This window comes from Staurois parvus, unplaced genomic scaffold, assembly GCF_062004578.1.
Source record: "Staurois parvus isolate SC_StPar_1 unplaced genomic scaffold, SC_StPar_1.0 ptg000191l, whole genome shotgun sequence".
Taxonomy (NCBI): domain Eukaryota; kingdom Metazoa; phylum Chordata; class Amphibia; order Anura; family Ranidae; genus Staurois; species Staurois parvus.
The window spans coordinates 6050978-6069418 of NW_028317987.1; the positions used below are offsets into that span (position 1 = coordinate 6050978).

Sequence of the window (18441 nt, forward strand, 5' to 3'; positions counted from 1 at the left end):
GTGGGAGATTTTACAAACACTTAGAGGTCTGTTTAAATAAATATTTCTACCTCCTGTATACCGGACACTTCCACCCCCTTCCTGCCCAGGCTGACTGGTAACTATCAGCGCTCTCACACTTTGAATGACAGTTACACAGTCATGCAACATTGTACCCAAATTATAATTTTGTAATTTTTTTTCACACAAATTGATATTTATTTTGGTGGTATTTAAACACCACTTTTTACCATTTTTGCTTGTTTCTTGTTTTTACAAATAAATCGTCTTTCCTTATAAATGTAGACAAAGGTGTATTCTGCGCCATTTCTTGGGTACAATAACCCCAATCAGTGTCTATGATTCAGTGTGTAGGAGAGTTATAGAGTCTACAAACTATGGGAGAGATGTCTGAAAATCCATCATGTCTGATGACGGCAGATCTCATTTCTGAGGATCAAAAACACCAGAACGGTACAAATTGTCAGAACTTTATCTGTGAGGAAATAATCCGTATACAATTCATGGAAACAGGCGGGATCTGGAATGAAGGAGATTCCCTACTAATTCTCACAAAGTAACCGACATCCCAGTTCTGTATTTGTGATAATTGGAAGACGAAATAAAAAGCAATAATGTGCAAAAATATATATTTATTAATAATATAAATCAGTACAAAATGGGGATGAAATATAATAGGTGATGATAAATAATAAACAATACAAGATAACAGTACAATGATCTAATCCACAATAATGGGGAGAAATACAAGCCAGCAATTACTGCCAAATATTAATGAATTACATCCAACTGTCTGGAAATGTCGTGTAAGAAATCAGTAACTCAGCAACATGTGACAACAGATATACAAATCCCCCCCGTGATCTCTCTACACCCAGATATTCAACGCTCAACGTGTACCTTGCCATGACTTGATCTGGAATCCCATACACAGGCCAATCCAATCCGCTTACAATCTGAGATGAAGATGTAATGTTACATGAAGTAGTCTACCTTGTCATATATATACTGTATACATCTGGATAAACCATTTTGAGTCTAGACCTACTAGCCAGGCACAATCCTTACTCTCCACCAGTTGCCCCACCCAACCTTGCCCAGGTCCACCTCCAACCCCATCCCATCCCCCAACCCTGTCCCTAGCCCTGCCCCCAACCACACCCCTTTAAAGCTTATGAAATTACATTTTTCTTTAGAATAAAGAGTCCAAAATATAAAAAACTGCAATTATAACTTTATTATGTCAATTTAAACATCACAGCAATAGCTTAATAGCAATCGGGTGCAATCAAAATATCAAGTTTTACAGCTTTAAACCTGCAGTGAACATTTTGTATTTGTTTTGTTTATCTCCTGCATCTTTAGTAACTGCAGTAAAGTCTCTTTTAAAGGATGTAAGTTTAGTTTATAGAAGTATAACATAAGAAAAAGTGCTTATTTTGATGCCAAAAAACATGGAATAATAATTACTGTAAACATGTTGTATTTTTTATCTCCAGCAGAGACCTTAGAGAAGTGCGGCATTAAGAAAAAAGAAAAAAGTGCCTCTTTTGATGGCCAAAAAACATAAATAACAATAGTAAACATTTTGCATTTTTTATCTCCAGCATCTTATTAAAAGAGAGCTTAGAGAAGTAGTGCATTAAGAAAAAACAAAGAAGTGCTTATTTAGATGCCAAAAAACATGGCATAACAATAGTAACCATTGTAACATAGAGCAGCCATGGTTTGTGTTGTACAGCAGGACCAAGACTTGTGTAATACCCTTTTTCTGATGCAAAATACCACTTTAATGGCTGTGTGCGGATTGCAATCTATTTCATGAAGAAAAAACACACCAAAAAAAGATTTTTTGGGGATGCCAAAAAGCAGTAGGAAGCCAGTTTCACATCAAGATTTTCTATGGTTTTCGTTGTACAGCAGGACCAAGACTTGTGTAATACCCTTTTTCTGATGCAAAATACCACTTCAATGGCTGTGTGCGGATTGCATTCTATTCAATTAAGAAAAAAAAACACCAAAAAATGATTTTTTTGGGATGCCAAAAAGCAGTAGGAAGCCAGTTTCACATCAAGATTTGCTATGGTTTTCGTTGTACAGCAGGACCAAGACTTGTGTAATATTCTTTTTCTGATGCAAAATACCACTTCAATGGCTGTGTGTGAATTGCATTCTATTGAATTAAGAAAATAAAACACCAAAAAATGATTTTTTGGATGCCAAAAAGCAGTAGGAAGCCAGTTTCACATCAAGATTTGCTATGGTTTTCATTGTACAGCAGGACCAAGACTTGTGTAACGTCCCCTTTCTGATACAAAATACCACTTCAATGGCTGTGTGTGGATTGTAATCTTTTAGTGGTGGTCCATTAACAGCAATCATCAGAAGATCATCCAAAGTCTCCCGTGTCAGTGATGAACGATAGACCGTCTTTATTCTGATTTGGTAGCTATAGCCACGTTCACATGAGGCGGTTGTTGGGGGAAGTACGGCACAGAAATTGAACAGAGGGAGTATGCTGCTGAATCTTTCTTTCTGCTGATTCAGTCTTTTCAGAGTCTCATTAAAAGAGTCCATTTTGAATGGAGAGTTTGAGGTCAGCCCATTCTGCTTCTAACAGCTCAATTTTGTCTTCAAACTGATTATCAAAAACATGTTTTGCAATTCTGTGCCACTCAGTCCATCCAAAGTTGGGGATGTGAGCTTTGTCTGGCCAAGACACGCTGTTCAATATATGGACAGATTGTACAATATCTGAGGAGAACGAGGAAAGCCTCAAAATGAAATCTCTTTCTGCTTTGGCCAATACAGATTGGCGTATAGACTGAAATTCTGTCACCAGCTTGAAGGTTGGTCAGCTGCAGTCCATGTCGTTTTCCATCTTCTGTAAACTTACTAAGAAATTCAAGTTCATTTTTTCCTTTCCCATCAGAAAGATCCTGAAGAGTTTTAACTGCTTGTTCTAGTTTGTTTTTTACCTGACAGATCATAAATTCCTTGTTCTGAAGACTCTCTGACAAAGGTTTCAGCTTGCTAGAAAAATCGAACAGGAAATGCAAAAGTTTCACAAACGTCATCTGTTTCAGGTCTTTCAGGATGCCTTTAACTTTAGCAGATTCACACGATCCCTCAGATGATATCTGCTCAGAATGGCTCCCTACTGTCTTCCAGTGTTGCAGAAAAGCACACAAGGCCTCAACTTTGCTGCATAACCAGCGCACTGTGTGTACATCTTTCATTTTCAAGATTTCCTCAAAGTGTCTGCGAGATCTTTACTGGTTGGCAACCCTTCTTGATCCACGTTACAAGGGTCAAGGTGCAGAGCTCATCCAGTCTTCCCAGAGGGAGCAGAGGATGAAACATCCTGAGGACACCTTGAAATTGTGTAACACCTTTCCAGACACTGGGAGGTCACCATTTCCTGGACAACGTGTTTCTGAGGCTTCATTCTGTCAAAGGAAGAGCGGTGGAGAAGGCGGCCAGCTGACCGATTAAACAGTTCTTTAGTCCTCAGCACCCAGGGCTGTTAGGTTTAAGCACCCATCGGCAGGGTCTGCATCATATGGTGCAGGATTATCTAGGGGCAAGAACAGACTTGGAGACCTTTCCAACTGAGCATCCACTGGGTTACTGGGTCTTGAGGATGGATCACTGGCCAGAACTTGCTCAATATGCCATCAAGCTACTGGCCTGTCCTGCACCCAGCGTGCTTTCCGAACAGACATTCAGTGCTGCTGGAGGTTTTGTGATGGATAAAAGAGTGCGTCTGTCCACAGACTCCGCTGACCAGCTGACATTTATCAACATGAATCAATCCTGGATAATTTTTCTATAATTTTTAACAGTTCTCAACTGCAGGGCCCATGACTGCACCCAGCAATAGTAACTGTGAGGGGACACAGTGTTCAGGCACCATCAACACTGAAGGCCACATTGTTCTACACCTATATGAGAGATGCATTACATATAATTTGAATTTTTAGAGCCGGGTCCAATCCTGCACTTGTCAAGAATAACTCTGAAGGGTTATGGTGTCAGTCCTGCTGCAGCAGGTTCTATACATTGTACAGATGTGCAACTTTGCAGGTAGTTTAAGGGACCCCCAGGCATGATATTTAAATGAATATTTTTTTTTTTTTACTTTAAGCCAGTGCTTCTCAAATAGTGGGGCGCGCCCCCCAGGGGGGGCGCGAGGCTCCATCAAGGGGGGTGCGTACAGGGGTGGGCAGAGGGCTGCTGTCTCTTACCTGGCTCCCACGATGATCCATCCAGGAAGCGCTGCTCCTTCCGTCACTCCGGCCACTCCCTCACTCCTGCCGCTCGGCTCCGCCTCCTCACCGGTGATTGGCCGCCAGAACTGTAGCTCAGGAAAGGTACACAGGCGGCCAATCATGGGCGAGGAGGCGGAGCTGAGCGGACCCGCGAAAATCGAGTGAGGGAAAAGCCGGTAAGTGTGCAGTGCAGAGGTGCTGCTGCAACCACATATGCTGGCTGCAGCAGCACCATACTGCAACAGGGGTCAGCAAGTGTCATTGGTGTCAGTGGGAGGAATAGTGCCGCATCATTGGTGTCACTGATACTAATGATGGGGCATTATTCCTCCCACTGACACCAACGATGGGGCACTATTCCTCCCACTGATACTAATGATGGGGCATTATTCCTCCCACTGACACCAATGATGGGGCACTATTCCTCCCACTGACACCAACGATGGGGCACTATTCCTCCCACTGATACTAATGATGGGGCATTATTCCTCCCACTGACACCAATGATGGGGCACTATTCCTCCCACTGACACCAATGATGGGGCACTATTCCACTGACACCAATGATGGGGCACTATTCCTCCCACTGACACCAATGATGGGGCACTATTCCTCCCACTGACACCAATGATGGGGCACTATTCCTCCCACTGATACCAATGATGGGGCACTATTCCTCCCACTGACACCAATGATGGGGCACTATTCCTCCCACTGACACCAATGATGGGGCATTATTCCTCCCACTGACACCAATGATGGGGCACTATTCCTCCCACTGATACTAATGATGGGGCACTATTCCTCCCACTGACACCAATGATGGGGCACTATTCCTCCCACTGACACTAATGATGGGGCACTATTCCTCCCACTGACACCAATGATGGGGCACTATTCCTACTTATAACAATTTTATAGACAAATGATACTATTTACAGTCGCGCGGGGGGGCGCAAAATGTTTTCTTCTTCCTAGGGGGGGCATGACAGAAAATAATTGAGAAGCACTGCTTTAAGCAATGAAAAATAACTGCCCCTTTAAAAACTGTACTATTAGAATTTATTTTCCACTGATTCATGCCCATCAGGGCAGCACCCGAGTCCCCATACCACTTTTATTGCTGACACCTAGCATATAATCCTTCTAAATGGGCACTTTTGAATTTTCAAGTTTGAGTCCCATAGGTTCGATGTTGGCGGCAAACGTTTGGTCTGTTCGAATGTTCTACCATGAACTGAATCGGGGGGTGTTCAGCCCATCACTAGTGATACACTAGAAGTGCAGAGAGAGAGCACACAGGGCAGATCACACAAAACCCAACATATGGGGGTATATTGGGGAATGTGAGGGCACAGTATGGATAACAAGACACAGCACAACAAAATAGTCCACCAGGTAGCAATGTAATACCACATAGATAGTCCATGTAGGATGGCCAAGCAAAATGGAGAACCAGTACACCAGGCCACCGGACGGTATGGCAAGGGGAATGTACCCAGCCCACAGGGTGAATACAGCGTAGCAGTGGTTAAGTCCAGCACACTAGGCAGGGATCTAGGCGGACCAGGGTAGGATGTAGCAAGGGTCAAATCCAGCTGATACAGCAGGGATCCGGGCAGACAAGTGGTTGAGTCCAGCACAGGGCAGGGATCTGGGCAGACAAGTGGTTGAGTCCAGCACAGGGCAGGGATCTGGGCAGACATGTGGTTGAGTCCAGCACAGGGCAGGGATCTGGGCAGACAAGTGGTTGAGTCCAGCACATGGCAGGGATCTGGGCAGACAAGTGGTTGAGTCCAGCACAGGGCAGGGATCTGGGCAGACATGTGGTTGAGTCCAGCACAGGGCAGGGATCTGGGCAGACAAGTGGTTGAGTCCAGCACAGGGCAGGGATCTGGGCAGACAAGTGGTTGAGTCCAGCACAGGGCAGGGATCTGGGCAGACATGTGGTTGAGTCCAGCACAGGGCAGGGATCTGGGCAGACAAGTGGTTTAGTCCAGCACAGGGCAGGGATCTGGGCAGACAAGTGGTTGAGTCCAGCACAGGGCAGGGATCTGGGCAGACAAGTGGTTGAGTCCAGCACAGGGCAGGGATCTGGGCAGACATGTGGTTGAGTCCAGCACAGGGCAGGGATCTGGGCAGACAAGTGGTTGAGTCCAGCACAGGGCAGGGATCTGGACAGACATGTGGTTGAGTCCAGCACAGGGCAGGGATCTGGGCAGACAAGTGGTTGAGTCCAGCACAGGGCATGGATCTGGACAGACAAGTGGTTTAGTCCAGCACAGGGCAGGGATCTGGGCAGACAAGTGGTTGAGTCCAGCACAGGGCAGGGATCTGGGCAGACATGTGGTTGAGTCCAGCACAGGGCAGGGATCTGGGCAGGCAAGTTGTTGAGTCCAGCACAGGGCAGGGATCTGGGCAGACAAGTGGTTTAGTCCAGCACAGGGCAGGGATCTGGGCAGACAAGTGGTTTAGTCCAGCACAGGGCTGGGATCTGGGCAGACATGTGGTTGAGTCCAGCACAGGACAGAGATCTGGACAGACAAGGGGCTAAGTCAGCACAGTATAGGGAACTGGACAGAAAAGTGGGGTGATTCAAGCACAGGGCAGAGACCAGGGCAGCATGGTATGGCACATCAAGGGTATAGACTGGCAAACTGCAGCAATCGGATCCAGCAGCCACTTAGTCCAGAGTCCAGGCACTATGAGGGATGAGCAGCAATAGACACAACATAGGTTCAGGGACTCACCAGTCAACAGAAGTCCAGGCAGCTTGGCAGGGAACAGGAGGTCTGGTGGGCAGAGGTTCTTCATATGCACATCATGGGTCCTCAGAAGGCTGTGTGTCCTGGCCCCAGCATCTGGGCCACACAGACAGACGCTGTCAGAAGATCAGAGAGTAGAGCAGAGTCCCAGTGTCCAGGAAGCTATCTGTCTCAGCAATTCTGTGCACCAGGTAACCTCTTTCTAGGAAGACATGCAGCCCTCAGTCCTGTGTGTCCATCACAGAAGTAATCTCAGAAACGTCTGACCCTTTCTGCCAGCATAGGGTTATTATATTGTCCTTTGAGTTCAGCCAAGCCTTAAGCATCCAAACCTGCTGCTGGCCCATCTGGCTTTATCCAGCTACAGGACACAATGCTGTCTGTGCTTCAACAAACAACACACAAAAAAATATATATTTCTTCCCTCCGCTACAACCCCTGCCCCTTCCAAACATGTACCAGCAAGAGGCCTCAACATGCCTCTGCAAGGTACATGTCCCAGTTCAGCAGCAAAACTACAAAAGTATCCATGGGATGGCTTTTCATCTGAGGGCCACATGGTTATTAATGCTCTTTCCAGCAGGACATCACTTTGGGGTATGGAAGCGGTTGGCTTAGGGACACACTTGAAGTGCTGGGAGGATAATTTGATCCACTAACATTATCTCTACAGAGAGACTCTGGCTGCGGACAAACCGGTCACTGCCAGGCCAGCTGCCCTGTTAGAAAAAGACTCTCAGGTCCACCTCTCCCAAGCTGGTGCACTATGTGGATATGTACCAAGCTTCTGAAGAAATTCCACTCGAATCCCAGCCCTCTGGTCACCCTTGGACCACCCATGCTACAGATGTGGATAACCCAGGCATCTCCAGGCTAGATGCCCAAGGAACTTCACCCTCCCCAGAATCAAAACACCTGCCCTGATCCCAGTGTATTTCTGGTGCCAGAAGGAAAGAGCCTTTCACCATCTTAAAGTGAATTGATGCTTCCAACAACAACTGGTGCCCTTCTAGTTTATGGAGTCCAGCCACTTACCCCAAGATAAGGCAGCAGCAGTTACAGGAGCTCTGCATAGATGTACAAAAAGTCGTTGGTTTCTGTGATACAGGCGCTTTCCTGACCATCATTGATCCCTGTGAGGTGAATTCTACAGGGAATTACTTCTGTTGGGGTAATGGCAGGACTTTCTTTTGACATTCTCCAAGGGAATGACCTGTGAGAATTTAATAGTCTGTTTCTAAGGAGTGTGACCCAGAGCTCTAGGAGTAGAACACAAGTCTGGGACAGGCGTGATGCAAGATGCAAATTCATCACGGATCTACCCTATTAACTATGTAAAGGCTCAGGTCAATCCCACCAACACCCCAAGATTTAGGGGAGGACCTCTTGGTTTGGAAAACAGGTGGACACATAAAGGAAGAGCACCCCAGACTTGATGCTGTAGATGGAGACAGCGAGGTCACATGCAGGCTAATTGTCCCAAGAGTTGTAGGTAGAGGTCCAACTTTACAGTCACGGCTGGAAAACATCTCACAGCCGTCCTTCCGGGATGTCCGGAGTGCACTCCACTAGGTAAATGATAAGCTGACTTTGGCGTGCATGTGCGATAGCCCATCGGAGGCCCATCTCCATGACTACTCCAGCATGCTGTCGCCTCACTGCGGATGTGCGATAGCCCGTCGGAGGCCCATCTCCATGACTACTCCAGCATGCCGTCGCCTCACTGCGCATGTGCGATAGCCCGTCGGAGGCCCATCGCCATGACTACTCCAGCCTGCCATCGGCTCACTGCGCATGTGCGATAGCCCGTCGGAGGCCCATCTCCATGACTACTCCAGCCTGCCGCCGCCTCACTGCGCATGTGCGATAGCCCGTCGGAGGCCCATCTCCATGACTACTCCAGCGTGCCATCGCCTCATTGCACATGCGCCCCCACAGCCACGCACCTTTTGGCGTGCATTCCAATTCACCTCCAGAAGCTATATTTGGCAATGGCAGCACTTGATCTCCCTCTGCTGCCAGTATAGTAACACTACTCATGAATACTCCATACATCTAAAGACAAAGATCTGCCCAATGACCCCACTGACAGCCCACACAAAGCAAGGACATTCTGGCTGCCATTGAAATGTATGTGTATACCTACTTTGTGTTCACATCTATCTCCATGGAAAGAAGCCAACAATTGAGGAACCAGCAGGCTTTATCCAAAGGAATTATGTATTCAGTTCATTCATTTTTCCTTTTTATACATTGTGCTGATCCAACAATATTATCCCCATGAACCCCAATGCAGCATTCCCAATATGTCATTATTTATTATATGGGGATATATATATATACACAGACTATATGACCTCCTCATGTATATATTACACTGCCCTGCGTTTCTTACAGCTTTAATGCCGGTGAATGTTTCTAATGTCTCTTACTATACCTCCTGATGTGTAATGTATTGTTGCTTGTGTGAGCATGTTGTGATGTCACCTTTGTCCCGCCTCCTTTCCCGGGACTGCCCAACCCAAGTGGGAGGGTCCAACCTCTGTCCCAGGGTATATATAGAAGAGGATTGTCATTGCCAAGTCAGCTCTGATGAAGAAGGGACTCGAAACGCGTCAGCCTGACTCTGAGAAACTTCCCTCGTGTTTAGACTCGCGCTGGTCTCTGATTGGTCAAGTCTCATCAAGGACTTTACACGCTTGTTATACTTCTCTGTTTGTGAGGATATTTTCACATCCAATAAAATCACATTTTACTGAGGTAATGCACAAGGTTGGTGTGCTTTTTGTTTCGCTTTTCAGTATTGGTGGGGCTTCCCCAGCCTTGTTTAGAGCCGCACAACCTTTGATGCTTTGGTGGGGAAGTTCTTCAAGTTCCGGGTCCATCTATCCACCCTTGTTCTGGGCCATAGAGGGCAGGAGGGGTTGTTTTGTGTTTACACCCGCAGTACCATTACTCCAGTCACTTTCCGGGTTGTTACCACCCCCCATTATTATCACTGTCCCAGCCCTTTCCATCTGTGGGAGGAGCTGAGTCTCCACCTCCTCATTAACACTGGGAGGCCTATAACAAACTCCAATGATGACCTTTGTAGTACCGCCCCCCATGTGCAGTTCCACCCGTAATCCTTCAGCCTCATCACACTCTCCATCAACTAGGTCCTCTTTCACACTCGCTCTGAGATCACTTCTCACATAGAGACAGACTCCACCCCCTTTCCTATTTCCCCCGTCTCTCCGAAAGAGAACCTAGCCAGGAATATGAATGGCCCAGTCATGTGAGGAATGAAGCCAAGATTCAGCAATACCAATTCAATCCTAGTTCTCTTCATGCACCAAACCTTCTTACTCACCTATTGTGCTGGGCACACTTCTGGCATTGGGGAACAAACACTTTCATTCTCTGACACCTTGTTCATTCACCGACACCTTGTTCATTCACTGACACCTTGTCCATTCACTTACACCTTGTACATTCACCGACACCTCCTTCATTCACTGACACCTTGTCCATTCACTGACACCTCCTTCATTCACTGACGCCTTGTTCATTCACCGACGCCTTGTTCACTCACCGACACCTTGTCCATTCACTTACACCTTGTCCATTCACTTACACCTTTGTACATTCACCGACACTTCACTCACTGACACCTTGTTCACACGGATTTTGAGCATTTTTTATTTTCATACAAATGGTACCAATTCCACTGGTTGTAACACCAACAAGTACTGACCTGTCTGATCTGTCTACCCCGTTAAAACTGAATTCTCCCTCCCCCCTCCATCCTAGTTTATATACTCCTCCAGCCTTCCCATAAACCCCTCCCCCAGCACAGCAGACCCCCTTCCATTTATATGCAGACCATCTCTAGCATATACAGTGAAGGAAATGTGTATTTGCTCCCAGGCTAATGTTGAATGTTCGCCCCTCACACAGAAATGATCGGTCTAACAATGGAATGTTCGCCCCTCACACAGAAATGATCGGTCTAACAATGGAATGTTCGGTGTAACACTGAGAGACAGAATACAACAACAAATTCAGCAGAAATGCGTCTAACAAATGATGACTGATCTGCCTGTTCATGAGGGAAAGAAGGATTTGATCCCCTTCACAAAACATGACTTAGTACTTGGTGGCCAATCCCTTGTTGGCAATCAGGTCATATGTTTCCGGGAGTTGGCCCCCAGGTTCGCACACATCTCAGGAGGGATTTTGGCCCACTCCTCTTGGCAGATCCTCTCCAAGTCATTAAGGTTTGGTGGCTGACATTTGGCAACTCAAAATTCCAGCTCCCTCCACAGATTTTCAATCGGATGAAGGTGTGGAGACTGGCTAGGCCACTCCAGGACCTTAATGTGCTTCTTCTTGAGCCGCTCCTTTGTTGCCTTGGCCATGTGTTTTGGGTCATTGTCATGCTGGAACACCCATCCACCACCCATTTTCAATGCCCTGGCTGAGGGAAGAAGGTTCTCACCCAAGATTTGATGGTACATTGCCCCGTCCATCGTCCCTTTGATGCGGTGCAGTTGTTCTGTCCCGTTAGCAGAAAAACACCCCCAAAGCAGAATGTTTTCACCACCATGTTTCACAGTTGGGATGGTGTTCTTGGGGTCATAGGCAGCATTCCTCCTCCTCCAAACACGGCGAGTCGAGTTGATGACAAAGAGCTGGATTTTGGTCTCCTCTGACCACAACACTTCCCACCAGTCCTCCTCTGCATCATTCAGATGTTCAGTGGCAGACTTCAGACGGGCTGGACATGTGCTTTCTTGAGCAGAGGGACCTTGCGGGCACTGCAGGATTTCAGTCCTTGGCGTAGTGTGTTACCAATTGTTTTCTTGGTGAATGTGGTCCCAGCTGCCTGGAGATCATTGACAAGATCCTCACGTGCAGTTCTGGGATGATTCCTCACTGTTCTCATGATCATTGACACTCCACGAGGTGAGATCTTGCATGGTGCACCAGACCTAGGGAGACTGACACTTGTTTTGTGTTTCTTCCATTTGTGAATGATTGCACCAACTGTTGTCACCTTCTCACCAAGCTGCTTGGCCATAGTTTGGTAGCCCAGTCCAGCCTTGTGTAGGTCTACAATCTTGTCCCTGACATCCTTGGACAGCTCTTTGGTCTTTGCCATGGTGGAGAGTTTGGAATCTGATGGTTTGATTGCTCCTGTGGACAGGTGTCTTTTATACAGGTAACACAATGAGATTAGCAGCACTCCCTTTAAGAGACTGCTTCTAATCTCAGCTTGTTACCTGTATGAGAGACACCTGGGAGCCAGAAATCCTGCTGAATGATAGGGGATCAAATCCTTCTTTCCCTCATGAACATGCAGATCAGTCATCATTTGTTAGACGCATTTCTGCTGAATTTGTTGTTGTATTCTGTCTCTCAGTGTTACACCGAACATTCCATTGTTAGACCGATCATTTCTGTGTGAGGGGCGAACATTCACCATCAGGGGGGAGCAATTACGCATTTCCTTCACTGTAGGCTACACCCCAATGAAAAGTCAGCCCAGTGCTCTATATCAGGACTCCATTTTTATTCTTCTCCTGCCATCAATAGCCAACCCGGTCCCACACTTCATCCATGTCTTTGGGGACCTCTGATCTCCTTATGAACTGTTTCTTCCATGATGAAGATCAGCCATGGAGTATATCTGAGGTGTATATCAGGGTGTGCTTCTTCCCCACATGAGAGCTGGGATGTCCAGCAACATTCATCTAGAAGACATTTCCCGCACTCAAGGCACTAATACACCTCCAGGGTTGTGTGGGATCCATGATGTACAAGAAGAAAGGACTTCAGTGAGGAACATTTCCCTCACTCAGGACAGGAAAGTGGCTTCTCCCCTGTGTGAGATCTCTGATGTCTGCAAGATGGGACTTCTGTGAAAAACATTTCCCGCATTCAGGACAGGAATACGGCTTCTCCCCAGTGTGAGATCTCTGATGTGTGTGAAGCCTGACCTTGTATAAAAAACATTTCTCGCACTCTGGACAGGAATACAGCTTCTCCCCTGTGTGAAATCTCTGATGACTGCGAAGATCAGTCTTCTGTGAAAAACATTTCCCGCACTCAGGACAGGAATACAGCTTCTCCCTCCTGTGAGATCTCTTGTGTCTATGAAGACTGGACATATCTGAAAACCATTTCCGGCACTCAGGACAGGAATACGGCTTCTCCCCCGTGTGAGTTCTCTGATGTATATGAAGATTGTACTTTTTTGAAAAACATTTCCCGCACTCAGGACAGAAAAATGGCTTCTCCCCCGTGTGTGATCTCTGATGTAAATGAAGTTTGGCTGTATCTGAAAAACATTTCCCGCACTCAGGACAGGAATTTGGCTTCTCCCCTGTGTGAGATCTCTGATGCATGTAAAGATTGGACTTCCTTGAAAAACATTTCCCACACTCAAAACATGAATACGGCTTCTCCCCCATGTGCAATCTCTGATGATTGTAAAGATAGGACTTCTGTGAAAAACATTTCCCACACTCAGGACAGGAATACGGCTTCTCCCCCGTGTGAGATCTCTGATGTGTGTTAAGACTGGGCTTACTTGGAAAACATTTCCCGCACTCAGGACAGGAATACGGCTTCTCCCCCGTGTGAGATCTCTGATGTGTGTGAAGACTGAACTTCCTTGAAAAACATTTCCCACACTCAGGACAGGAATACGGCTTCTCCCCTGTGTGAGATCTTTGATGTTTGGAAAGACTGGACTTATCTAAAAAACATTTCCCGCACTCAGGACAGGAATACGGCTTCTCTCCCGTGTGAGATCTTTTATGCACATTAAGATGGGATTTATAACGGAAACATTTCGCGCACTCTGTACAGGAGAACCTCTTCCCTGTTGGAGGGCCGGCCCGGTCACGCACAGTCTGAGGTTCCTCAGGATACGAGGAATCCGATGGTCCATCTACACTATGTGGTGCCGGATGGACATTGGAGGGAGCCGGGTTTTCTCCTGGACTATACTGTGTGATGTCCTCATCTTCTACTTTCCAGTCTGGAGACAAAGTGAGACAATCCTCTGAGGTTTTCCTCATCTCCCGGCCATGGACTAAAATACAAAGACAAAGAGGATTACTAGACAGGAGCTGATTGGTTCCCCCAAACCAGGACTCCGCCCACATCAGACAGCTTGGTCTCTGAGGAACTTACAATTCCACCCTTAGGGGAACTAGGAAATGGCTCCTCTGATCTCCTACCAGGTCATTTCTTTATTCATGGACCTTAGTCAGAGAGTGAGGAAACAACCAGAACTGTCTTTTATAGGAGGGACAGTGATGAGGGGATTATAGGACGAGGGTCCCCACCCCCTCTATCACTCATCGCCATCTTCCCAACACAAGAAGTACTGCACTTCCTTATTTAGTCCATGATTTAGTCATGAAGAACAGCGGGGCTGAGCCCCACCAGAGGTCAGAGAGTGAGGATGGGGGGAGAACAACCAAGATGAAGACTGGACTGATCCTGAAGACCACCATCATTGGGGTATTGACTCCTCCCTCATTATCACTTTCTGTTTAAGGGTCCAAAGTTGGAGGATGTTATCACATTATTATCACCATGTAAAAGTCTGTGCTCCAATCACATCATCCGATATAAAATGTCCAGCTGGGAGGAAATGGGGGTAACAAAAGAGAATCCATATTATGTGTATATATAGCAGTGGGGGGAGGGGGGAGAGCAAAAGTCAGGAATATGTAATGTACAACATAGAGTATATAGTGCAGGGGTCAGGAGTATGTAATGTACAACATAGAGTATATAGTGCAGGGGTCAGGAGTATGTAATGTACAACACAGAGTATATAGTGCAGGGGTCAGGAGTATGGAATGTACAACATAGAGTATATAGTGCAGGGGTCAGGAGGAGGTAATGTACAACAGAATATATAAAGCAGGGGTCAGGAGTATGGAATGTACAACATAGAGTATATAGTGCAGGGGTCAGGAGTATGGAATGTACAACATAGAGTATATAGTGCAGGGGTCAGGGGTATGTAATGTACAACATAGAGTATATAGTGCAGGGGTCAGGAGTATGTAATGTACAACATAAGAGTATATAGTGCAGGGGTCAGGAGTATGTAATGTACAACATAGAGTATATAGTGCAGGGGACAGGAGTATGTAATGTACAAACTAGAGTGTAAAGTGCAGGGGTCAGGAGTATGTAATATACAACATAGAGTATATAGTGCAGGGGTCAGGAGTATGTAATGTACAACATAGAGTATATAGTGCAGGGGTCAGGAGTATGTAATGTACAACATAGAGTATATAGTGCAGGGATCAGGAGTATATAATGTACAACATAGAGTATATAGTGCAGGGGTCAGGAGTATGTAATGTACAACATAGAGTATATAGTGCAGGGGTCAGGAGTATGTAATGTACAACATAGAGTATATAGTGCAGGGGTCAGGAGTATGTAATATACAACATAGAGTATATAGTGCAGGGGTCAGGAGTATGTAATGTACAACATAGAGTATATAGTGCAGGGATCAGGAGTATATAATGTACAACATAGAGTATATAGTGCAGGGGTCAGGAGTATGTAATGTACAACATAGAGTATATAGTGCAGGGGTCAGGAGTATGTAATGTACAACATAGAGTATATAGTGCAGGGGTCAGGAGTATGTAATGTACAACATGGAGTATATAGAGCAGGGGTCAGGAGGATGTAATGTACAACATACAGTGGATATAAAACATCTGCACACTCCTGTGAAAATGTCGGGTTTCTGTGATGTAAAAAAAATTAGATAAAGATAAATAATTTCAGAACTTTTTCCACCTTTAATGTGACCTATAAACTGTACAACTCAGTTGAACAAACTGAAATCGTTTAGGGGGAATTAAGAATAAAAAATGAAATTAGTCTGGTTGCATAAGTGTACACATCCTTACACTAATCCTTTGTTGAAGCCCCTTTTGATGTGATTCCAGCACTCAGTCGTTTTGGGGAGGAGTCTATCAGCACGGCACATCCTGACTTGGCAATATTTGCCCGCTCTTCCTTGCAAAAACACTCCAAATCTGTCAGATTGCGTGTCATCTCCTGCGCACAGCCCTCTTCAGATCACCCCACAGATTGTCCATCGGATTCAGGTCTGGGCTCTGGCTGGGCCATTCCAAATCTTCCATCTTCTTCTGGTGAAGCCATTCCTTTGTGGATTTGGATGGATGCTTTGGGTGGTCGTCATGCTGAAAGGTGAAGCTCCTCTTTGTTCAGCTTTCTAGCAGAAGCCGGAAGGTTTTGTGCCGATATTGACTGGTATTTGGACCTGTTCATAATTCCCTCTACCTTGGCTAAGGCCCCAGTTCCAGCTGAAGAAAAACAGCCCCAAAGCATGATGCTGCCACCACCATGCTTCACAGTGGGTATGGTGTTCTTCTGGTGATGTGCAGTGTTGTTTTTGTGCCAAACATATCTTTTGGAATTATGGCCAAAAAGTTCAACCTTGGTTTCATCAGACCAGAACACATCTCCCCACATGCTTCTGGGAGACTTCAGATGTGTTTTTGTAGAATGTAGCCGGGCTTGGATGGTTTTCTTCCTAAGAAAGGGCTTCCATCTTCCACTCTACCCCATAGACCAGACATATGAAGAACACGGAGATTGTTGTCACATGGACCACACAGCCAGGACTTGCCACATATTCCTGCAGCTCCTTTCATGTTGCTGTAGGCCTCTTGGCCGCCTCCCAGACCTGTGTTCTTCTCATCTTTTCATCCAATTTGGAGGGACGTCCAGTTCTTGGTGATGTCACTGTTGGCGAGGTCACTGTTGGCGAGGTCACTGTTGGCGATGTCACTGTTGGTGATGTCACTGTTGGCGATGTCACTGTTGGCGATGTCACTGTTGGCGATGACACTGTTGGCGATGTCACTGTTGGCGATGTCACTGTTGGCGATGTCACTGTTGGCGATGTCACTGTTGATGATGTCACTGTTGGCGATGTCACTGTTGGCGATGTCACTGTTGGCGATGTCACTGTTGGTGATGTCACTGTTGGCGATGTCACTGTTGGGGATGTCACTGTTGGCGAGGTCACTGTTGGCGATGTCACTGTTGGCGATGTCACTGTTGGCGAGGTCACTGTTGGTGATGTCACTGTTGGCGATGTCACTGTTGGCGAGGTCACTGTTGGCGAGGTCACTGTTGGTGATGTCACTGTTGGCGATGTCACTGCTACGCCATATTTTCTCCATTTGATGATGACTGTCTTCACTGTGTTCCATGGTCTCCTAGATTGTAAGCTCCAAGGAGCAGGGCCCTTGAACCCCTCATGTTCTGTTACTGTCCTGTCTCATGTACCATCCCCCACTATAATGTACAGTGCTGAGCAAACCTTTTAGCGCTATATAAATACTGTATAATAATAATAATGGTACATCTAATGTCTTGGGAATTCTTTTGTTCCCTTCTCCTGACTGATACCTTTTAACAAAGAGATCCCTATGATGCTTTGGAAGCTCTCTGCAGACCATGGCTTTTGCTGTAGGATGCGACTAAGAAAATGTCAGAAAAGACCGACTAGAACAGCTGAACTTTATTTGGGGTTAATCAGAGGCACTTTAAATGATGGCGGGTGTGTACTGACTCCTATTTACCATGATTGTGAATGTGATTGCTTCATTCTGAACACAGCTACATCCCCAGTTATAAGAGGGTGTGCACACTTATGCAACCACATTATTTTAGTATTTTTTGTTTTTTACCCCCTAAAAGATATCAGTTTGTTTTTCAATTCAGTTCTTTATAGCATGCATTAAAGGTGGAAAAGTACTGAAATTATTTATCCTTGTCTAATTTTTTACATCACAGAAACCTGACATTTTAAGGGGTGTATATCCACTGTAGAGTATATAGTGCACAGGTCAGGAGTATGTAATGTACAACATAGAGTATATAGTGCAGGGGTCAGGAGTATGTAATGTACAACAGAGTATATAGTGCAGGGGTCAGGGGTATGTAATGTACAACATAGAGTATATAGTGCAGGGGTCAGGAGTATGTAATGTACAACATAGAGTATATAGTGCAGGGGTCAGGAGGAGGTAATGTACAACATAGAGTATATAGTGCAGGGGTCAGGAGTATGTAATGTACAATATACAGTATATAGTGCAGGGGTCAGGAGTATGTAATGTACAACATAGAGCATATAGTGCAGGGGTCAGGAGTATGTAATGTATAACATAGAGTATATAGTGCAGGGGTCAGGACTATGTAATGTACAACATAGAGTATATAGTGCAGGGGTCAGGAGTATGTAATGTACAACAGAGTATATAGTGCAGGGGTCAGGACTATGTAATGTACAACATAGAGTATATAGTGCAGGGGTCAGGAGTATGTAATGTATA

General features: G+C 45.8%; 1 protein-coding gene across 1 annotated transcript in view; it reads right to left on the bottom strand.

Moving 5' to 3' along the window:
• The window catches only part of LOC149461922 (uncharacterized), a 117456-nt gene that overhangs the window by 88928 nt on the left and 10087 nt on the right, over nt 1-18441 (bottom strand). The window contains exons 2-4 of the mRNA XM_089677752.1: nt 12854-14117; nt 2840-3033; nt 2619-2754 (exon numbers count right to left, since the gene is read on the bottom strand). Coding sequence (XP_089533878.1) covers nt 2619-2754; nt 2840-3033; nt 12854-14117 — 1594 coding nt within the window. The remainder of the gene's footprint in view (nt 1-2618; nt 2755-2839; nt 3034-12853; nt 14118-18441) is intronic.